Source organism: Stenella coeruleoalba (genome assembly GCF_951394435.1).
Source record: "Stenella coeruleoalba genome assembly, chromosome: 16".
Classification (NCBI taxonomy): domain Eukaryota; kingdom Metazoa; phylum Chordata; class Mammalia; order Artiodactyla; family Delphinidae; genus Stenella; species Stenella coeruleoalba.
In genome coordinates this window covers 64200609-64222820 of record NC_137162.1, presented here as the reverse complement: position 1 = coordinate 64222820, position 22212 = coordinate 64200609, and the positions used below count along the sequence as shown (strand labels likewise).

The window sequence follows — 22212 nt, the reverse complement described above, 5'->3', positions numbered from 1 at the left end:
AAGGCAGGTAAAATCTCCAGTCACTCAAGGACTACTTTCAGGGAAAGTGGGCCATTTGTGTTTAAGGTCTAAACATGAACCACCCCACACACTGGGTGGTTACCCATGGGGGAAAAGAGGATGCACTCAGAAGAGCTGGAGTTGTAACCCAGATCTCTGGGAACATAACTACAGCTGGTGGGAAGAGCTGTGCACATAACTGATGAAGAGTCCGGCAGGCAACCTCATTCATGTGGGAGGAGCAGAATCCTGAGTCCTATTCCTGACAGAAGAGCAGAGACTAGCAATCCCATATCCCTAGCCAAGGTAGTGATGACCCCCAGCTTCAGTTCTGGCCATCCTAGCTACCACAGCATGTCTTTTGGGAAGAGAGGCGAGTGTTCAGACTTGCTGCTATTAGAGCTCTGTGAATGAGAGGGCTCTAAACTCTGAAGACAGACAGGAGGGTACCTCTAAGAATCCCAGGCTTGGGACAGACAGAGGAGGGCATCCTGCTCACATCAACAGTTTAGCGGGGATTAGTGCATCTGAGTATGTCTGTGAGGGAGGCAGAGGTTGGTAAATTAGAAATACAGATCTTAGTCAAGTTTCTAAATTGGTGGTTCCCAGGCAACAAGAGACAGTATGGGGTCATACAATGTGCTGGGAGGAGAGGAAGAGAAAGACAGGAAATAAATAAGTAAAAATGTGGATAAAATAGTACAAGGGTACAAGAATGGTATTCAGAAAAATAAGGGAATATTAACTTTTAAAAACAAGAAATGAAGACATTGAAAACAAATAAATAGCTCTCTAAAAGGCTGTATGGGGGACTTCCCTGGTGGTCCAGTGGTTAAGAATCCACCTTCCAATGCAGGGATGCGGGTTTGATCCCTGGTCAGGGAACTCAGATCCCACATGCCATGGGGCAACTGAGCCTGTGTGCCACAACTAGAGAGCCCGCATGCCACAACTACTGAGCCTGCACGCTCTGGATGCTGCACACCACAACTCAAGAGAAGCCCACGCACCACAAAGAAGAGCCTGCATGCCACAATGAAGATCCCACATGCCGCAACTAAGACCCGATGCAGCCAAATAGAGAGACAGATAGATAGATAGATAGATAGATAGATAGATAGATAGATAGATATTTAAAAAAATAAAAGGCTGTATGGGCCAGAGATTCCTTGAATCAGCTGATTTCTTACTGTATTTGATTCTTTTCCCCTAACATGTATCACTACAGCAAGTAGTACATAGGCAGCAAACCAAACTAAATTCACTTTATAAAACAATTATCTTCATATCTCTGTTAGTATATCCGTTACAGATTGCCCTGGGAGTCTTTTTTATATACCTAAGATTTAGCTTTCACTTGTAGTAAATTATTCAAATGCAATTCAAAGTGAAATACATTTTTAATTACTAAAATACATTTTTTAAGGTCCAAGGCTGATTATAAGTGAATAATTTCTCCCACTCCTCACACAGCTACCTCTGCAATTGCCATCCATATGAGCAAATTAGTCTTTTTGGTTGTGAAAAATGAACCATTTGTCCTCAACCTAAGTTGCAACTTGTCATTTTGCATCTGAGCATTTATTCACTAGAAGCTTATGTGGCACGTGATTTTTGCTCTTTTGACAAGAACCAAACATTTAAGCATGGAAAGAGGCCAAGAAGAGCACCTTGGCTCACCTCAGGGGCTTCGATAAGTATCCAGACAAAATCAATATCATGAAAATGAAATGCCAAATTGTTTTAAAACTGCTTAGCTCTCACTATTGTACCTAGTACTTAGCTACTCTTCTTGAAGAAAAAACTCATCACAGATATCTTTAGCATAAAAGCACCAATCTTGATGTAATTTTATTCTCATGTATTTTTCCACTGATCATAAATTCTGAAGACCCTAATTTGCTTTCTATCACCTATGTCCTAATCTGAATTTGTCCAAGAATGAAACTGGTGGTAATTCTTACCTTTTCTCTACCTTTCTTAATGGTAAGCACCACATTTGTTTTATAACTTGATGCTGTTGGACAATTTATGTATTCAAACAGAAATGTCACAACACTTATTGAAGAATGTCTCAAATTATTTTTTTCAAAAAAAAATAAATTATATTACTAGGAGATAAATGGGAACATTGTTTTTCAATCCTTTTAAACATTTATGATCAAAATATGAATAGCTAATGTAATGGCAGCCACATTAAGTCCAAATCTCCCAGCATACTCTCCAAAAAAATAATTAAAAAGCAAATAAAACTACAGGCATACCTCACAGGTATTGTGGGTTCATTTCCAGCCCACTGAAATAAAATTAATACCGCAATAAAGCAAGTCACAAATTTTTTGGTTTCCCAGTTCATATAAAAGTTATGTTTGTGCTCTATTGTAGTCTATTAAGTGTGCAATAGCATTATGTCTAAAAAAGCAATGTATATACCTTAATTTAAAAATACTTTATTGCTAAAAAATGTTAACCATCATCTGAGTCTTTGAGTCCTAGTAGTAATATCAAAGATCACCGATCACACGTCATCATAACAAATATAATAATGATGAAATGGTCTGAAATATTGTGAGAATTACCAAAATGTGATAAACATGAAGCGAGCAAATGCTATTGGAAAAATAGCACCGACAGACTTGCTTGATGCAAGCTTGCCACAAACCTCCAATCTGTAAAAAACTCAACATCTGAGAAGAGCAATAAAGCAAAGCACGATATAATAAGGTATGTCTGTATGCAAAACCTATTCTCTTCAACAAAACTAAAAAAGAGAGAACAACCTAAACTTCAAATTACTTGTAAATAGAAAATTAATACCAAATCCCAGCTTGCATCCCTCACAATCCTGATACAAGACTTCCTGGATATCAAGGACAGTCTGGGGAAGAAAACTGCACTGAAAATTGAAGAGAGAATCCAGCTGTGATATTTACAATTGATCTAAAAGATCAAGAGAAATTCCACCCTAATTGCAAAACTACTGAAAAAAAGTCCTGGTAGATCAGAGCCAGCTAGAGGGAAGGAGCAGTGTCCCGGACTCTAGGAGGCAGTCTTAGAAAGGCCTTGGGGGAGAAGAGGGTAAAAAGGAATGGAGAGACACACTCTGAAAACTGCACAGTGAACATAAAAAAATTAAAAAGGAAAATTCAGGATCCTGCCACACAAAAGAATATTTTTAAAACTGAAGGATTAATAATCCTTCCCCCACCACTCCTTCTGAAAAAAGTCATCCAAGAAATAATCTATACTTTACAAACTTGACAGAAGAACTTGAACTAGGAATCTTGAAAACCATCCCAAACCATCACAGAATGCAGAGGCTCAAGCAATCTACAAGCGTAAAAGACTAATACAACAAGAAAACGGAACTAAGAACCAAAACAATTCAGTTGATGAAAATATCCCCCCAAAACAACAGTGAAGCAAAAGAAAATGATAACACAATACACCAAACTGAATTAAATAGCCTCAGAAGATTATGAAGGCTTCCCACTCCCCGCAAACAAAAAACAAAGAGAGAATGAGATACATACAGAACTATGCAATTACTTGTGCACTTGACAACTAGACATTAAAATGTTAAAACCAACTTTGTCCCTGGCACTGTTCTAGGTGTTGGGGAATAGAGAGAAAAGAATTTTCTCTGTGACTTCAAGGAGCTTATTATATAGTGAAAGGAGACAGAAAAATAAACAAAGTACACTATGACAAGTGATGTGATAAAAGTATGCATGGAATGCTTTCAAGACAGCGTAAAGTGGCATCTACTCCAAATTAGGAGCAGTCAAATCTGCAACTTGAAGTATAAGTAAGAGCCAGGCCAGGAGACTCTGGGAAGAAAATAATCATGCAGACGTAATGGCATATGCAAAGGCATGATGCCAGAGGAAATGTGATATATTCGAAGAGCAATAAATATTCTGATATGGCTGAAAACAAGGCTCTTATTGGAAGATGATGGGTCTTAAATGCCTTATAAAATTTCGATTTTATTCTAAAGGCAATGGAGAACCGCAGAAGGATTTTACATGAGGACATGCTCAGATTTGCATTTTTAAATAATATTTCTAGCAACAATATATAAGCTGAATTAGAAAGGGGTGAAACTGAACGCAAGAAAATCAATTAGCAGGTATTTGCTAAAGTAGGAAATACAAGTGGAAAGAAGGCACAGGGAAGGAGGGCAAGATGAGATAATAGTCAGTTTTTGATATGTTGAGCTGGAAAAGCCCATTAAGTAACCAGATAAAGTCTGGATTGTAGAGAAATATTTGGGGTAGAAATGAAGATATGGGAATCATCTAATCATCAGATTAGAGGCAGTTATTTAGTCTATGGGTATACATGAGATGACTTTGTAGGGTATACAGAGGGTACAGAAAAAATGAAAAATGAGGAGGAAGGAAAAGGAAAAGTATTCATGTTCTGGGAAACATCAACATTTACCCAGAAAGGATCTGACAAATAGGAAGAAATTTTGAAAGAAAAAAAGAAAGAAAGAAAATTAAGATTTATAGGAAGGAAGGCCAGTTAGTGTTAAGCCCGTTATAGAAGTTAAGTTAAAAGGTCTGAAAAATGTCAGTTGGATCCGTGATCATAATAAGAACAGTGTTGGTGCAATTAAAGGGCAGAAACCAGATTACTGAGAAGTAAAAGATAAATTGGAGGTTAAAAAAAGGTATTATATACCTTGTCCAGGGAATACACAAAAATGTTAATAACATATTGCCCTAAATCTGAATGCAGTTTGAAGATCCTTGAAGAAATAAAAATGCTTGTGCTTTCTGAAAGTAGCTTTACTGAGAAAAGAAGGGCCTTCCAGACCACACTTCTTTGGTCTCCTATTTTCTGAAGCCTCACCTAGGCCAACCCATGAAAAAAAAAATCATGAAGGGAATATTTATAACACAGCTTTATATTGAGTTTGATTTTATAGGCTTCACACCTATTTGAAAAAAACCTATATTTATATTACCTGTTTTTATTTATTTTCATGGTCAATTTGGGGATTTTTATGGTATCTGATACTTAATAAGACAACACCAGTTAATAATAATTAGCTACAGGAAATATTCAATTCCCTCACTTCTGTCCAAGAACTGATGTAGTTAGTAAGCAGGTTAGCTCACCTAAAATCTTTCAGAAACTTTGCTCTGAAGAATAGGAGATAGGACTGTTACTGGAGAGGATACTGCTTTGAATGAAGGTTGCCAATGTAGTTGCTGTTTGGACCAAACTTTAACAGGTTAATATGCTAGGGAGGAAAAATGAGTAAGAAAGTTGAAACTAAAGAGAAAACAGGCATTCTTAGTGGAGCAAGGTCCTCAGAGAACTGAAGGAAATAGATCCAGAACACTGGATTATTCTGGGACACAAGAGGAAACTAAGTGTAAAGAAAGGAGGTTTGTGACATTGGGATCTTAACACAGTTACTGAAAGCCAACTATCCAAGCTAGGTGAAATGCTTCACAAAATCAAACTGTATTTCACTGAAGTAGAGAAGTGAGTTGTTTTTGTAATTGCTTTATGATTTTAAAGATGCTAATAATTAGAGCTATTTAACTCAGTACAACATTCCTCTAGATGACAACATTGTGTCACTGCACTATTTTGGCTAAACTCCCACTGGTTTAATTTCAGAAACATCCTTTGAATAAAACGCTAAGTTAAAAAGAAGTAGCATCCCATGATTTCTTTAAAATAATTCAACTAATTTCAAAGGCATGATTCCTGGAAAAGATTTCTAAGGTTCCTTTTATAGGCTTGGCCATAAAGGAAGAGTACATTAGAAAAGACAGCAGCAGCTACCTAACCACCCAGATTTTAAGAGTACTTTTCTTTACACAATAAGTATGTTCGTAAGAAGTTCTTTAAAAGTTGAATTTGTATTGTGAAGGCCATTTAGACCTGGAAAACCTGATTCTGCCACCTACTGTTTGTGTGTTCTAGAAAAAGTTACTAAACAGGTTACTTTCTTGCAATTTTCTTAAACTTTTCCGTTTCATTTGGCCTGATTTGGGTGTCTCAGAGAGCCACCCCAACCCATCAAGATGAACCAAGAACTGCCTCTTCGATGAAATGTAATATTAATACCTGTTGTGCAGCACCATCTGTTGTCAAACGTCACAGACTGATGGAGTAACGTGCAGGATAGTTTTATTCCTTCACTGGCTAAGTACACCAAAGAGTAGGGTTGCCAGATTCAGCAAACACTTGCAGTCAAATTTCAATTTCCAGCAAATAATGAATACTTTTTTAGGATAAGTAGGCCCCATGCAATATTCAGGACATACTAGAAAACTACCTGTCATTTGTGTAAAATTCAAATTTAATTCGACATATAATATTTTATCTGAATTGATATCTCATCTCCCAGCTGGCTATGGCCGAAGTGGAATACAAAACCAAAGTAAATGATAACACCTCTAGTGCTACACACACACACACACACACACACACACACACACACACACACACACACACACACTTACCCCCATCTAAATCCCCGCTGTATTTCCAAACATAATAATGTTCCCTCATTCAGTTCTGGATTTGGAACTTTATAGCAAATACAACTTTCACAGACATGAACATGAAGGTGCAAAAATGTAACTTTGGGGTTTTTTTTCAGCTTTATTGAAGTATAATTGACAAATTTTTCTATAATAAAATTAATTTTTTTCTACTCCAAAAAATTTTCCTTAGGGCAGAAATTTCATTTAATCCCTTTCAAGTAAACTCCGCCCATTTCAGTGATTTCTCAGTCTGCTGAGTTTTATAATTCAATCACGTTCAGGTTAAATTGCTCTCTCAGATTTTTCTCCTGATTCCTCCTCCCTGGGGATGAGTCTAAGCCACAGAAGGGTTCATTCAGCTGCCAACACAGGACAGTTGGGAAGACAGCCATCTATCTGGATCTGCCCTGGTCCTTCACAGGCCTCCTGTTCCTGATGCAACTCTGCCCACCTGCTCTTCAGCACTGGACAGCACTCACTCATATGGCAACTGGACAGTCTGTAGCTCTCTCAGTTCCCCCTGCATCCTGTGGCACTGGTGATAACCTGAGGTCAGCTACGCCCTCCCTCACCCATCCTTCTTCTTTCTGCTTCCCTTGTTGCCTCCATGTGACCAAGCTCCCTGACTCCCTCTCTTAGATGAAACCTGCTCCACACTCTGGTCCCAAGGAAATTATCTGATGTCCTTCCACACTAATTCAGAATTGAAAAAAACTTCTGGCTGACAACATGGCAGAAAACACTCACTCTGCCCTAAGATCTCCAGAAACCTGTCTACTCTCAGGTTAGATCTGTGATTCACTGGTCATCTCAGATGTCCCAAACTTCAATGGAATCTGTTATTTCATGTCTCCCACACTGGTGAAATGGGAGAGTAGTGCAGATAGTGGTAGGAGACAGGAACAAAAACAATGCCTAGGCTTGTCCTACTCCCGTCCACTTCTCCTCCTTCTCCCCAGCTTGGGGGGTGTTTCCTAGGGTGGCAGGAAAGAGGTGAAAAGACAACCTGTTTATGACTACTTGCCTCTCCTTAAAAGATATCAAGAATTTGCAAATTTTTATTATGTAGCCCTTATTTGAAACTTCCCTCCAGTATGGGTAGTCCAGGAGTGAAAATAGAAAAAAGTATATAATTAATTTCTCAAAGTAAAATTATGCCACACAATCTTGCATTTTGCTTCCAAGAAAGTACCCCCAATTCCACATTACCTTGAACTCTAACACTTCCATATCAATCTCCCTTCTTAATATTCCTTTATCAGTTACCATGTGCCCTCTAGACCACTGGTTCCCCTTATGGCTACAAGGTGCTCACCCACACCTCTCCTTGTTAAACAGTGTGTCTTCTGAACTCCCTCCAGACAATCCCACTGCCTGCACATTAAGCATTAGGAGTTCCACTTTAGTCTTTTTAATAAGGAATTGGGAAAGGATGGAGGGGGTAGGGACCAGGACCAACAGGCCTGGGACATTACGAGGCACAGGTCATAACCTTATAATAACATTCCCATCACATGGTAATTGTAAGATTAGGTAAGCTAAAAAACTAACCTGGGTAGTAGACATTCCCACAGCTTCAGAGATGGGAAATCTTTATTCCTATAGAGTGTCAAGTAGGCAGTTTCTCCTAACATTCCAACCTTTCTGTCAATAATCTATAAATGAACAGTTATGTGCACTAGAAGTCCCCTGTTATTTTGTGAATAATTATCACCTATTTTTTTTTATTAAAGTAAAATGTTGCATAGTGTGCTTCTTACATCAGAAAATGTTTACATAAGGCTTGGAAGAGTCTATCCTCTTTCCATAAACTCACTTTCTTTATAATTCTATTATTTTTTTACAACTCTTTCTAGTAGAAAATGACTTCCATGCATAAAGAACACAGCTTTTATCTTGCTAGGTGACAGACTCATCATATATGTCTATTTATTTTCAACAGACTAGCCTCACACACTGGTGGGGCTTTTATTCATGAATATATGGCTTGTGTTAGTGCTTAGGAGGAAGATAAATTTTTAAAAATAGTAAAGTACTTTCTGCCTTAATTGAAGCCAAGTTCCAGGTTTTTATATGATTTAATATATTATCTCATTATTTAATGCATTTGCTTTAAAAAAAAAAATCCAAGCTTCCCAAATCACTGCATAATAATTTTGAGTTTCCTTTTCACCAGGAAGTTCTTACCTCCTGTTGTTTATTCCAGCCCTGGCCTAAGAGAACCTTTTGTAAAGCCGAGTTTTAGAGTATGGTTGAGTTAAGGAGAATATTCATTTAAGTGGCTAGATATGAAATGAGTTATTGTTTTGAGAACATGGTTATCTGTTATGAAAAAATTTTTAATTGCTTATACACGATGCAATGAAATGAATTCTTAGCACCGTCCTAATTCCATCAATTTTGGAATACAGTTCACGATCAGATGTAGCAAATAAGAAATGTGGATGATAATTTTCATTATTAATAATAAGATATATATTATTCCTGGTGTCTATAATACCTCTGATACACACATTATTTTCAGAGGACTCGTAGAGACTAATCATTTCACCTTCAACATGCATTATGTCAATCTTAACTATTTTTTATTATTCTAGAGTGTTAATGCTCTTTTCAATTTACTAGTCTTCAAAATAAATGTTTTAATGCCAAATTTCATAAAAATAGTGTTATCACTCTCATCTACCTATCCTAAAAATACTCATAATTACCCATGCTCTTCAGTATCACCAAAAATTTTTTTAGTCTACTCTAAGATCTTAGATTGTATTCATTGACCTCAGGTCTCATACAGAACCAGATGCAGAAATACCTTAAAAATGTAGAATGATAACATCTATTCCACTTATACAAACATTCTGGAAAATTCTCATCTTCAATTTTTTTCATATTTATATCCTAGTGACATTAAGAACTTACTGATTTTCTATAGCAGCAATGTGCACAAATGGTTCTTACATCAAGGGTAAGAAATAAACCATTCCAAACCCTCTTGAAACTACACAGTAACAAATTTATCAAGATATTCTCTATATCTGCAGAACCAGATGTTTGGAGCACAAGAAAATATACAGCCTTTGATACAAGTCTCTCATGAGAACCACATGTTCACAAGTGCTAACTTATCATACATTACTTAATACAGAATCTAATTTGCTTCCTTCCCTTCATAAACACCCTACTGCTGGTATACTTTTATTTTCTCTTTCAGGGATCCAATTCTAGCCCATTATTTTAGCATTAAAAAAAAGGTCAAATACCTTAAGTATCTTAAGCCAGGAGTCATGTACTCCCTGTTTTCAAGAAAAAATGTTTCCTGATAGATTTCAAAGATATTCCAAAGGATAATTTCTTCTAAATTCAAAACAAAGTACAGGTATACTTAGTTCATTTACTTCAGCTTGGTCTTTAGATTTAATGTTTCCCATGTCCTAAGTAAAGTAAACATCATTCCCCAGTTGTCATTTTGAACTTAAGTGTGTCTACTCTTACTATATAATACAGACATGTTTTTATTAGAGTGAGCAAGAGGCAAGCTAAAAGCTTCTATCCACTTTTTCTCAATAAATGCACACTGCTGCTTGCCAAAAATTTTTCTTTATTCCCATGATACAGTATCACACCCCAGGACTTGCTGCTCTGATCCAAAGTGAGAAGTGGTGCCTTAATCCTGAAAAAATGAGCTTTGAACTTAGACTCAAAAACTGACAAAAAAGCCCCAAAGCTTGGAGATTTTCCAAAGTAATTTACCACATTTCATTTCTCTAAATTCACAGATGATGATTATCAAAATTGTCAAAAGTATCCTAACTATTCTTAATGACTCTAACATTGAAGCCGGGGAAATGACCTAAACTCAATTAACTTTAATTTTACAAATATAAATTTAAGATGAAGACATAAATGTATAACTATCTGCAATGAAACATTTGGTAGACCATTCATTCTGCACCAATGAAAGTACCAAGAGAGGTTTCAGTAACTCCCAGTGTTTGGGTGGAGAGCTTAGCACAATAGAGATAAACACCAATATCTAAATCATAATGAGGAAATACTATAATTTCTTCACTAAGCAAAAAGTAAGGTTACAACAAAATACGTAAGTTAAATTCAGAGCACAAAAAAGGTCCTCAAAATAACGAAAACAGTTTAATCCCCTAATCTATCAACCAGCATATTTGGAAAACCAACCCAGGTCAGCTGTTGATGCTGTATGGATGCAGCCACAGATCATTACCTACTTAATTGTGTATATATCTAATAGGCTCATACAGCTCCTTTGGAACAAAGATTTTATAATAGAGTAGATGATAAATACTTAGCTATGGTGCAACCAAATGCTATAATAATAAAAGCAGCATTTATACAGAGAATATTAGCATGTATTAATGCTGTACGCTACAATAGAGAAAAAATTAGATTCATAAAAATACAGTTAAGGGAAGAATACAATGTAAATTATAGGTTGATTGTGGCATCTTGCTAAAATCCCCTAGGTGATACTAAAAATATTAATAAGCAAAATATGGTTAACTTGATCAATGACTATAAGTGTCAGCTGCCCATAGAAGAAAAGCTATTTACATTGCAAAAATTCAAAGATATCCCATGTAAAATGTACTATGACTTTGAAGAATATTAACTAGGTTAATTTTTTTTTTTTTGTCATTTGAAACCAGAGTGCATGGAAGAAAACCTATATAGGTACATAGCCTTTTAAATCACTGAGCAAAATGTGGAGCAAGCCAGCAATGCTGCCCCGTCTTCCGGTGATACTTCCCCTCACCTAGATGTATTTCAGCATGTGCTTCTACTGCTGTCACATTTGGAGCATGAGAAATAATATAAAAGCTGACTAGCTTCCTCCTAAATAGCAACTTGAAACTATCCAAATATGGTATTTTAGAGAGCAAAAATTGAGTACGCTTTTAAAAAATAAAGGAAAAACTGAATTTCTCATTACATATTAAACTAGCCGCAGGCAATTAACCCCTTACAAACAAACAGCCTAACATCTACAAAAGGCTACATGATTGGTGGGTTCATGTTTAAATCTCTGGTGTCAGCAGAACTGTTGGCCTCATCTAAGCAGCATCAACACTTCCTTTGAATTTTAGCCAGTAGCGCTCTAGGCATGTTCCCAGCACTACTATTAACATGGAGAGCTGTAGCTGTAGCAGTAATCTTTTCACCTGACAAGGACACAGTAACAATCATTGTGATGCTTTCTGATTGTACAATCAGGTAGAGACACACAACTTGGATACACAAATTAATTAAGAATGTGTTTGAGACTTTAGTTTTCATCAGTTGTATAGTAAGTATGTGACCAAGCTTGCTTTTCTGGAACAAATGCTGCTGAATCAATACCAGCTGGTCCCATAGTCAGTTTGGCCAAGTCACAATGTACACTGCAGTGTTAAAATACTATTGATACATTCTCACTCTTCTTCAGCTTCCTGTACCTTAGACTCAGTTGCTCTCATATTCAGTCTTTCACTTGTAGCAAAAATATACAAAGGACAACTTCTACAACTACTGAAATATGTAATCTATAAAAACACAATACGTACGTGCATAACATGTCTTTTCACATGACAGTGAAACATCAAAATAAACAATATAAAATTTGTGATAAAGGATATTATTGTAGGCTAGCAATATCTTCTATGTCCAAACATAGACACAAATCTTACTACTGGATCATAATTCAAATCCAAAATATTTATTAAGTACTTACTATGTTCCAGGGACTATATTAGGCTCTTGAGACACAACTGTAAATAATGCTCTCCTGCAATTTATTATTAAAACTCCTTTGATACTTGAAGTATGATCCATGGACCATCAACATCAGCATCATTGAGGAACTTGTTTGACTCTCCAGTCTCAATTCAAATCTATTGAATCAAAATTTGTATTTTAACAAAATTCCCCTTGTTATTTGTATGCATATTAAAGTTTAGGAAGCACTGGTTTAGAGGGCACAGGATCTAGAAATTGCCAAAGAAATGAAAATTCCTATACAATAGAAAAGAACATAATGATGTTTTCTGTATTATTTGTGTATCCATGTATTGAAGTGGTTGAACCAGGTGATGCATATAATTTCTACCTCTTCTAAAATGCTGTAATATTATTGCATTGTCTTTTCATTTTAAAAAATGGCACTACTGAATGATCTCCATTTATAGTCATCTCTCAGTGTCTAATACAGCTTATACATATATATGGATGTTATAAGCATCTATAGTTACATTCAGAATACAAACCAGAGATACCAAAGAATCAGTATACAACTGGCTGACTTATGCTAAACGACTCAGAAAAGAACCAAAGAACATATCACCTCCTGTTATTGTCCCAGCTCTACCACTAGCAAAGTGTACAGCTTAACAGAAGACAGCTAATCTCCTTGGGTCTCATTTTTCTTCACATCTAAAACAGTTGAGTTAGATGAATTCTAAAGGCTCCTTAGTTTAAGGTTCACGGATTCTTCTATATCTTCTTTAGTTTTCATCTTAAACCACCAGAGGTCATAATCCTAGCGGTAAAAAGTTATCTGATTTGTATACAAAGGTCATTTTCAAGCTATAAAACAGACTAGCGAAGATATCGTTTTCAGGGTTAACTCTTTTAGAACTTTAATTTCTCATCAATACCAACTTCTAATGACAATCTTATGAACTCGTATGTCAATATAAGACATGCACAAATAACTGCCACATTGATGCAAACACTAAAGTTTTTTACCACTTCTAAAATTCCTATCACCATTGTAAGTTTTGAAAACAAGCCATGACAAAGAATTAACTATTGCAATGAGCATACCCCACTACAAAGTAGCTATAAGCTCCTCGTAAGATAAACTATCATATAGCAAACACCTTGTAAAAAAATTAATAAATCTTTTCTGGTGCATAAAAATCAGCTGGTATGTGCTTGATTCAACAGCTTTCTACCTAATTGCCACCAATAAACGAAACCCTTGAGACAACAGATGGAAATAAAATAACAAACCTTAGAACTTAAAAGATTTCTCTGCAATGTTTTTACTTTACTAATTTAATAGAATACACTTACTTGTCATAACTATTAACTATACCCAATGTGGAAATCAAACTTTAGAAGGAGAACAAGTATATAATATGCATCATTTTGATTATTTGTTTTTAAATAAAGGGTGAGGTTCTTATATAAAAATCCATAAGGTTTTTTAACTTCAGACTATAACTATAGAAAAAGAAATCACCCTATAAAGATCTGTAGTTTATGAAGGAGTAAAAATGGCTGAATGGCTATTGCAATAAGCTAGAAATTAGGAAATGTGGATATTAATTCTGAATCTGCTACTGATTCGGAATGACCTTGAATGATGTATCCAACCTTCTTCTCTCTGTCTGTGTCAGAAAACTGAAGAATAAATGTAATGCCATCGCTTTCTTTTTCCTGCGAGACAAACAATTGTATTCAGTTGAATAAAAATGGAATTGCACATGCAGTGGACAGAATAAAGCACATTTGGGTTGGCTTGAAACTTACTGTAGCACACTGTATTATAATCCAGCATTTTTTAAATCTGTGTAATTTTTAAACAATGTCTGAAATGCTCTGGGATCTTCAGAAACAGTTTTATAAATGGCATAAATAATCATTTTACTTGACTGGGCAAATAAGAAACAGAATACCGTCTAAGATAGACATGAATATTTTAATGCAGCAGTCCTTGGTTTACTTACTCTTAAAAGGAAGAATTCAATCAGAACTCTTTCAACAGAGTTGGATTAATTACAGAATAAGGAAGGGAAGGCTCTTCTCCCAATTGAGCCATTAATATATTTCATCTAACAAAGGCCACTGAAGTGAATCTATTCTTATAGAACTATCATTCTAGAAGTTTAGCACCTTACCATAACACTCATTCAGCCCCCAATTATACTCTTCTTTAGACTGCAGCTAAATAATCCCAGATGCATATGTACTTTATTTTTAAAGGTCTTAAGTAAAATATACTTACAACTTCTAGTTTATTGTTAACGTAAATGGGAAGTTAGTTCTCCCTTACACTGTCCTTACAGGTAAACAACTCCCAGTGCAATATCACTGTATATCCCTTTATCCTAGATGATCCATAACATTTTTTATAAAAAATGTTATAAAGTCTTGCTGTAAGTCTTTACGTGGTTAAGGACTATTACTTGAAATCATCAACTTCTCTACTCTATGTTCTATAGCACAAAAACAGCAAAGCCTAACAATCATCCATTTTGTTTTGCTAAGCGTTGATTTCACAGGTGTCCTACATTGCCGTATTGTGTCCCTCAGAGTTCTTGAGTTTCCGAAGAAGCTTAGGATTCTTTTCCATGTGTTCAGTCATTATCCACCTAGAATTTTATTTCTCAATGCAAGGTGTTAACCTGCAGTCATTCTTACTAAATAAAATTCATCTGATTTATTTCTATTTTTCTTCATTGATAAGGGGTCATTTTAAATTCAATTCCTATTCTGTAAGGTATTGTATGCCCTTCAGGTTTTGGAGCTGTCTTAAGGGGTTAACTCAGCTCAGAAAAAGAAAAAGGCAGCGTTCACTCCTGAACATCATCACTAAAGAGAGAACAATATTATGCTGAATGATATCACCTGGAACCACAAAGGAAGTTTAGGCACACATGATGTAATTATAACATGAGTTGGGGTTTAGCCAGAACATTGGGTCTAACACCCTACCTTATGTTATAGTTTGCCACAGCAAAGTACTCAGGACCTTAATTCCACTGCCCATCAAGAGACACTACCTCAAAAACACATTAGAACCAAATACTAACTCCCTTCTCAAAAGGTATCAACATTTTTTTTGACAGAGCTCACTAACCACTATGTTACAAATGTCCAAAATAATCCTACCCTCTATGTTCATAACAGTGCTGGACCCTACGTGAAGTACAAAAGTATACAAAACAGACAGTGTATTCTTATGGAACTTACCAACCATCTAGGATGAAGACAGATGAGAATAATACAAAAACAACATTATAATAACTACAGCTTATACTAACCACATGCCAGGCACTATGGTAAGTCCTTTATATACTGATTCCTTTATGTATTTTAAAGGATTTAAAGCATATATGTACTTTACACTTTATATATTGTTTTCTCAAAACAGGTTATAAGTTAGGTATTATTTTCCAAACATTTTAAAACAAAAAGCTGCAGTGCCTAAAGCAGTACAAATAATCTAACAAGATTTGATTGACTGCAAAGCCCACACTCTAACCTGCACTACATGGATCTTTAATAAGTGTGTAATCAGTCAGATTCTAAATTGTATGACATGGATAAAAGCTAAGAATGGCAAAGAAGGAAGAGCTTACATACTGATTGGAAGCCATAGGATAAAGTATCATGAGGGAGGCTAGACTTCAGTTTAGCTTTAAAGAAAGATTAGTAGTTAAATAGGTAAATAGAAAAGGGCTAGATATCCTAAATATCAAGTTTATGAACCTTGTGAAAAGTTCAGAAGGCAAGAATAGCATGCCATGATCAGGGAGACAAGAGGGAGATCAGGGATTGTGACACATTGAAAGATGGATGTATATCTGAGGTATGATATTTTAATTTTACATATTTTCACATCAGTGTGTAAATGTGCTTCAGTCTACATAATGTTCAACTCAATAATGTCAAATTTAATTCATACCAAAGGACTTTAAAAGTTTCTGAAAACAGGCTGTGTCTTATAATGCTATTACTTTTTACACTTCTTAATACTTATAATAGCATTGTAAGAATAGAAGAAAGGAATAAAATTAGAGTCTAGAATATCAAACTTTATTTTATTTTATTCCAGAAAAACAAAGCTCCAAGGAAATCTCTTGATTTATAAACTCTCAAATTAATACATAAACCTGGGCTCTATATAATAGCTGCAGCTTGCTATTACCATTCCTACGTATCATCAACCTGGAGGATAAAAACCAAGCAGTCTAAACAAACTCTAAGACTGCATTTTCAGATGTAGTAAAAACTGAAAAAGTCTCCAGATTCTTGGTAATATGGCTTTGTCATCCATTTACTTCAGATGGCTTCATCCTGAGAATCCCACCACCTCATCTATCACAGCCTCCTCTCACCTTTTCCAACCAAAGCTATTTTTAACATTAGTCTTTTTGACATTAGGAAAATGGAGAAATGCTTGTACCCCAACCTAAAATATAGCCCAAAGAATAGTTAAGTGTAAGCACTCACTCTTTAAAAGACAAACAAACAGGAAAGAAGCAGGAGCAGAAAAAGGGAAGGGAAGGGAAGGGAAGGGAAGGGAAGGGAAAGGGAGGGGAGGGGAGGGAAGGGAAGGGGAGGGGAAGGGAGGAAAGGCGAGGCTAGGAAAGGCAAGGCAAGGCAAGGCTAAGCTTACACCTAGGAGAGAAAGCACAATAATCCGCCCCCACCAACCCTTAAAAAAAGTAAAAGAATAGAGCAAAGTATTCCAGGGATATATGTGGCCTACGGAAAGAAATCTCTCAAAATGATATTTAAAATGTCACAGAAAGGGACAGAAAATAAAATCTAATGAAAGAGTCCAAGAAAATAATTATAGTCAGTTTATTGGGCATCCCTAATTCATAGCTAAGATAATATTGATGTTTTGTGTTTGTTTAAAGAAATAGATGTAAAATGAAATATGTTAGGAGAAAACCTAAATAATACATAAGGCAAGGAGCAATCTGTCAACGTTTGGCATCCAGGAAGCCTCAGGGTTAATACCCTTCTTAATTTTAAAAGTGCAGTAGGGCTTCCCTAGTGGCGCAGTGGTTAAGAATCCGCCTGTCAATGCAGGAGACACAGGTTTAAGCCCTAGTCCGGGAAGATCCCACATGCCACGGAGCAACTAAGCCTGTGTGCCACAACTACTGAGCCTGTGCTCTAGAGCCCACGAGCCGCAACTACTGAAGCCCACGTGCCTACAGCCCGTGCTCCTCAACAAGAGAAGCCACCGCAATGAGAAGCCCGCGCACCACAATGAAGAGTAGCCCCCGCTCGCCACAACTAGAGAAAGCCCACACACTGCAACAAAGACCCAACGCAGCCAAAAATCAATAAATAAAATATTTTTTTAATTATATAAAAAAAGTACAGTTAAACACATCAATTAATTGCCTATAATCTGAGGCTAAAACTTTTGGCATGCTTCCTTGTTCATAGCAATAACAGCACCAACAAGTATTTATTGAGTGTTAGCCATGGGTCAGATACTGCTGTGAGCACTGCAGAGCATACAGCATTGAAGGTGACAGACAAGGCCCTGTCCTTACAGAGCTTACGTTCTGTCACAAAGAGAAATGATAAATATGGTTGGACCAGGGAACAAAGCATGACTAATTCTCTGGTACAAAGTATCCTGCCTTATAAGGCAGAAGCTTTCTTGCTGAATGGCAATTTTACAGAGATCTAAATCTTTTCAGGTAGGGGAAACTTACTAATGTGTGTTTATAGGTTTGGGGGACTTTACAGAGGGTAGGATAGGACATAAAAGACAAATCCCACCAAGTCAGAGAAAAGGTAATATTCTGACTCTTTAAACCCTGCCCATCCAGGAAACACAACAATTCCTCTGTGGCTTTGGTACAGAAGAACCTGGTTAATATAACAAATTTCTAGGAAGTTTTGCTACATTTGGAAGCTAATGGGAAACAAAGTTTGTCTTTCTCTTCTCTGCCACCTCCCTCATTCACTATGTCTTCTTGTAATTATCTCTTTTTTTCCCTTTCTCTATTTTGAGATTTTTTAATTCTTCAAAAATAAACGCTTTAACTTACTAAATGCATGTAGTATAAAACCAAATATAGCTTTATTTCCCTCACTTTATCCCTCTTATCTTATCCCTATAAGTCCCTTTCCCTCTTTTTTACCGCTCTTTGGTCCCTGACTTTCTTTCTACTCTACCATCCTTTTTCTGACCATTTCACTCTAATTCCCCTTCCATCTTTTCCATGTAGAAAAAATGATCACTAGATATAGGGAAAAGCAGAATCAAGTAAAACAAAGGGTTGACAGTATTCTATGTATGCAGGTAAGTCTGTTTCACAAGAATTTGTCCTTTTGAGTTTAAAAAAATTGCCTTGTGTGAATAAATTTCACTAGAACTAGGGTTCCTAGATATAACACTCAAAGATTGTAAACATAAAGTTTTATACATTTTCTTAGCTGTCTGAAGATATTCTTTCAAAAATTCTTTTGCGTTTTTGTCTATACTGAACAATTTGCATGAGAGAAAGAGAGGAGGAGAGAGCTGCCCCTGTCTCTGCCTCTCATCAGATGCCCATTTTCAAATGTCTCTTTAAGCCCCATGTCTGTCCTATCCTAAAATTGTCTTCAAACTGCATGCCTAGAACTCCTCACTTTACTATCCCCCCAGCCTGGCTCCCTGCAGGGATATTGGAGAAAGCCCAGGTTTGGAGTCACTGATACCTATTTGAAGCTCAGCTTTACTTGCCTAGTGACTTTAGGCAAGTTACTTAACTCTCTTAACAGTTTCCTCATCTGTAAAATGGTGCTCATAAAACCAACCTTATTATATCATCACAATTATTTAATGATCTAATCCATAAATGTTCTAATCACACTATGTGGCAGACAGTTGTCATTTAATAAATAGAATATAAGATTTATATATGCATAAACATACGTATACATATATAAATAACGACATGCCCATCTTTCTCTCACATACACATGCAATTTACCTGTCTGTCGTCAATGCCATTCTCCCAGAGTTATGCCCTTTTGCCCTTGAAGCATTCACATTTTTCCAAATTCCCAATTAGCTAATGTAAGAATCTAATCACTGAAAATGTGCTAATGAGAAAGGATAAGAGAAGAGCACGCTGACTACTGCCTGCCAACTCAAATACCCCCCAGTGGTATAAATATGGCTCTTGGAAACAAAACTGTACTAAAAACTACATAGGCCAGAGCAGTGACTCACAGTGTGAATTTTAAGCAGCATCATTTGGGAACTTACTGTAGTAGCTCTCAGTAACCGTGTAACCGTGATTGCTTCTGTTACATGTGCTGATTCCTAGGCCTTCACTAATATAAAATCAATAAATAAAACAAATGGATATTGTGTCTTTTTTCATATAAATTAAAGTATGTGCAAAGATATTGTATTTGCCCCAGAACACTCTACAAAACACATATAACTCCTAGGAAAATAAGATCATGAGAAGGTTAAATGCCCACGTAATATCTATTATAAAGCCAAGCTTAGAACACAATTCTCTTTTCAAGTCACTATTTCTAGACCACACCATGTTGACTTCATGAGGTTTAACTAAATAAAGGAAGTACTGCTTTGAAATCCCCCTTCCAAAAGATCCAAAATTTGTAAATTAGGCAACATCAAGAGAGTTACACCCTTTGCCACACTAACAGAAAACAGTCTTAAGTAATGGACTCGGTGGTTGGCTATGGGAGTCAGCCACTTAGTCATTTTTCTAGATGCTATCCATCATTGAGCACATTCCCGAATTTCATGCAACCTAATTTAAACATCTAACTGGTTGTTCTGATCGGAACAAACATTCAGCCCCAGTAAAAGCTTGATGATCCTGACACCTAGTGGATGTGAAGAAACTGGAAAAGATCCAGTTTGGGAAAAGTAGCTAGCTACTATGGTGGTATCTTGCAAACACACAGAACTTAATGATTATTAATATTATAAAATATGAACTCTAAAACCAGCCCTATAAAAGTCTATTTTGGCTCTGGATTTATCTTGTGGTCTATAAAAAGAGGCTAAAAGACGTGCACTTGGAAAGCATGTTTCCCTTTAACCTTACACATTTAGCAAATTTTTACTCATCTTCAGAGATCAAACAAGAAAACTAAAGCTAAACTAAAAAAAAAAAAAAAAACAATTTGGCATATTTATGACTCCTTTCTTTAAGCTTGTATGTACATCCACATCCTTTTCTTGGTCTTGAGGTGGTTTTTCTCCTCACGTATCCCCTGTCAAATATAAAAGCCACCTGTTCAAGCTACATAGAGGTTCCCTTTATGCCACTAAGGCATCCTTAGTCAAAGGGTAGTTGAACCTTCACAAACCAGCAGGAGTTTTCTTTAAAAGAGGTAATAAGGACACTCGTGGAAACCCCCAAAGTGCACATATAAAAGCAGGACAACGTTGAATGCCGCAGGAAGCCGTGTGAACACGGCAGGTCAGCACCACAAAGCACAACTTATTTCTGCCCTAAATATTAGAAGATAAGTCTCCCCAGACCCACCTGAGCCTCTGACAGGCAGGAAGGCGAGAAGACTAAAGTGTTCGTATCGTCCACCAAGGAGAGCTCTAAATCCTACCTGCTGACGTTTGAAGGCTAAATAGTCCAGATTTTCCAGCTCCTTCCCAAGCTTCTGGTAGGTTTTCTGGAGGTCAGATTTGTTGGAAACATTTTTAAGAGACTCAAATGTCCTCTGAAACTGAAATCAAAAACAAAAGTAAATCATTAGGATAGCAGCATATTTTTCTCAAATTCCTAACCAGTAACACAGACAAATAGTCAATACTGAGCCTCAGTTTCTCCTATTCATAATACAGAGGTAACAGAGGCTAGCTAATTGCCTTTGAATTAAATAGTTAGGCACAATTATACAGAATTAGAAACTATGTGCTAAGTACAAGCAACATTATTGCATGAATGAGAAGCCTGTTTAGTCCTCATTCTAAGAGAAGTACATACTGCATTAAAAAAATTTTTTCTTTAACTCTTCATGTCTTAGGGTACACTGCTACCACTCCTAAAGAAAAAAATTGCAATGAATGTATAATTTCAAATCATAATGAGAAAGTATTAAAAAGAGGTCTCACATCCCAATCATGGAAACAAATTTATGTAAAGGTAGCCACTTGCCTCTATAGAAACATTTATGCAGAATAGGCACCCAGCAAACTTCAGCCAGGAAGATCTCTCAGATCTTATATTTTGAGAAGAAAGGAGAACAAATGTCTTGATGATCGAAGCATATGTAGCATGTTCAGCAAACATTTATTCATTTCTGCTCTATAACGGACACGAGTTAATGAAATCAGTTCTGCTGAATCAGAATGCTCCATTCATTTTTAAGTCAGATACTAGATAAACACAAAGAAGACAAATTGCAGTGTATCACAGAATACTGTTCTGCTACTAATAATTAAGCAAAAGGAGCTCACAAGAAATTGAATTCTTGGTTTATTTTAGTAAACTAGAACATACTTTAGAGGATTAGTGATTGAAAATGTCAAGTAATATTTGCAAGACATTTGCATCTGCTCTTTCTTTATGTCATTTATTTCCCATATTCTCAATGTGTGCCATTAGATAGAATTCTACAGAGACTTCACCATCTTAAACACACCAGAATTCCACTGTGACTATGATGCTACGAGACAGGCTAATAAGATTTTATAGAATATAATTAAGTTTCCAGGGAAATGATTTGACCCTTACTATTTCAAACTCCATGGAATAAGTCATATTATAATGGCATTCTACTGAATTAAATCCTCAATTTCATGAAAGCAACATGTTTATCTCAATCCAAGGTGACAGAGGAAAAAGAAACAGGAAATAATAGTGCTAAACTTTCACAGCAGGACAATAAATTAAATTCAACAAACAATCTTTTAGAGCCTACTATGTACAAGGCACTATGA

The 22212-nt window shown here is 36.2% G+C and overlaps 1 protein-coding gene across 13 annotated transcripts in view; it reads right to left on the bottom strand.

Annotated features, from left to right (window-relative positions):
- The window catches only part of CTNNA3 (catenin alpha 3), a 1677393-nt gene that overhangs the window by 1442989 nt on the left and 212192 nt on the right, over positions 1–22212 (bottom strand). For all 13 annotated transcript variants that reach the window (XM_079899786.1, XM_079899790.1, XM_079899787.1 and 10 more), the window contains one exon: positions 20877–20996. In XM_079899786.1, coding sequence (XP_079755912.1) covers positions 20877–20996 — 120 coding nt within the window. The remainder of the gene's footprint in view (positions 1–20876; positions 20997–22212) is intronic.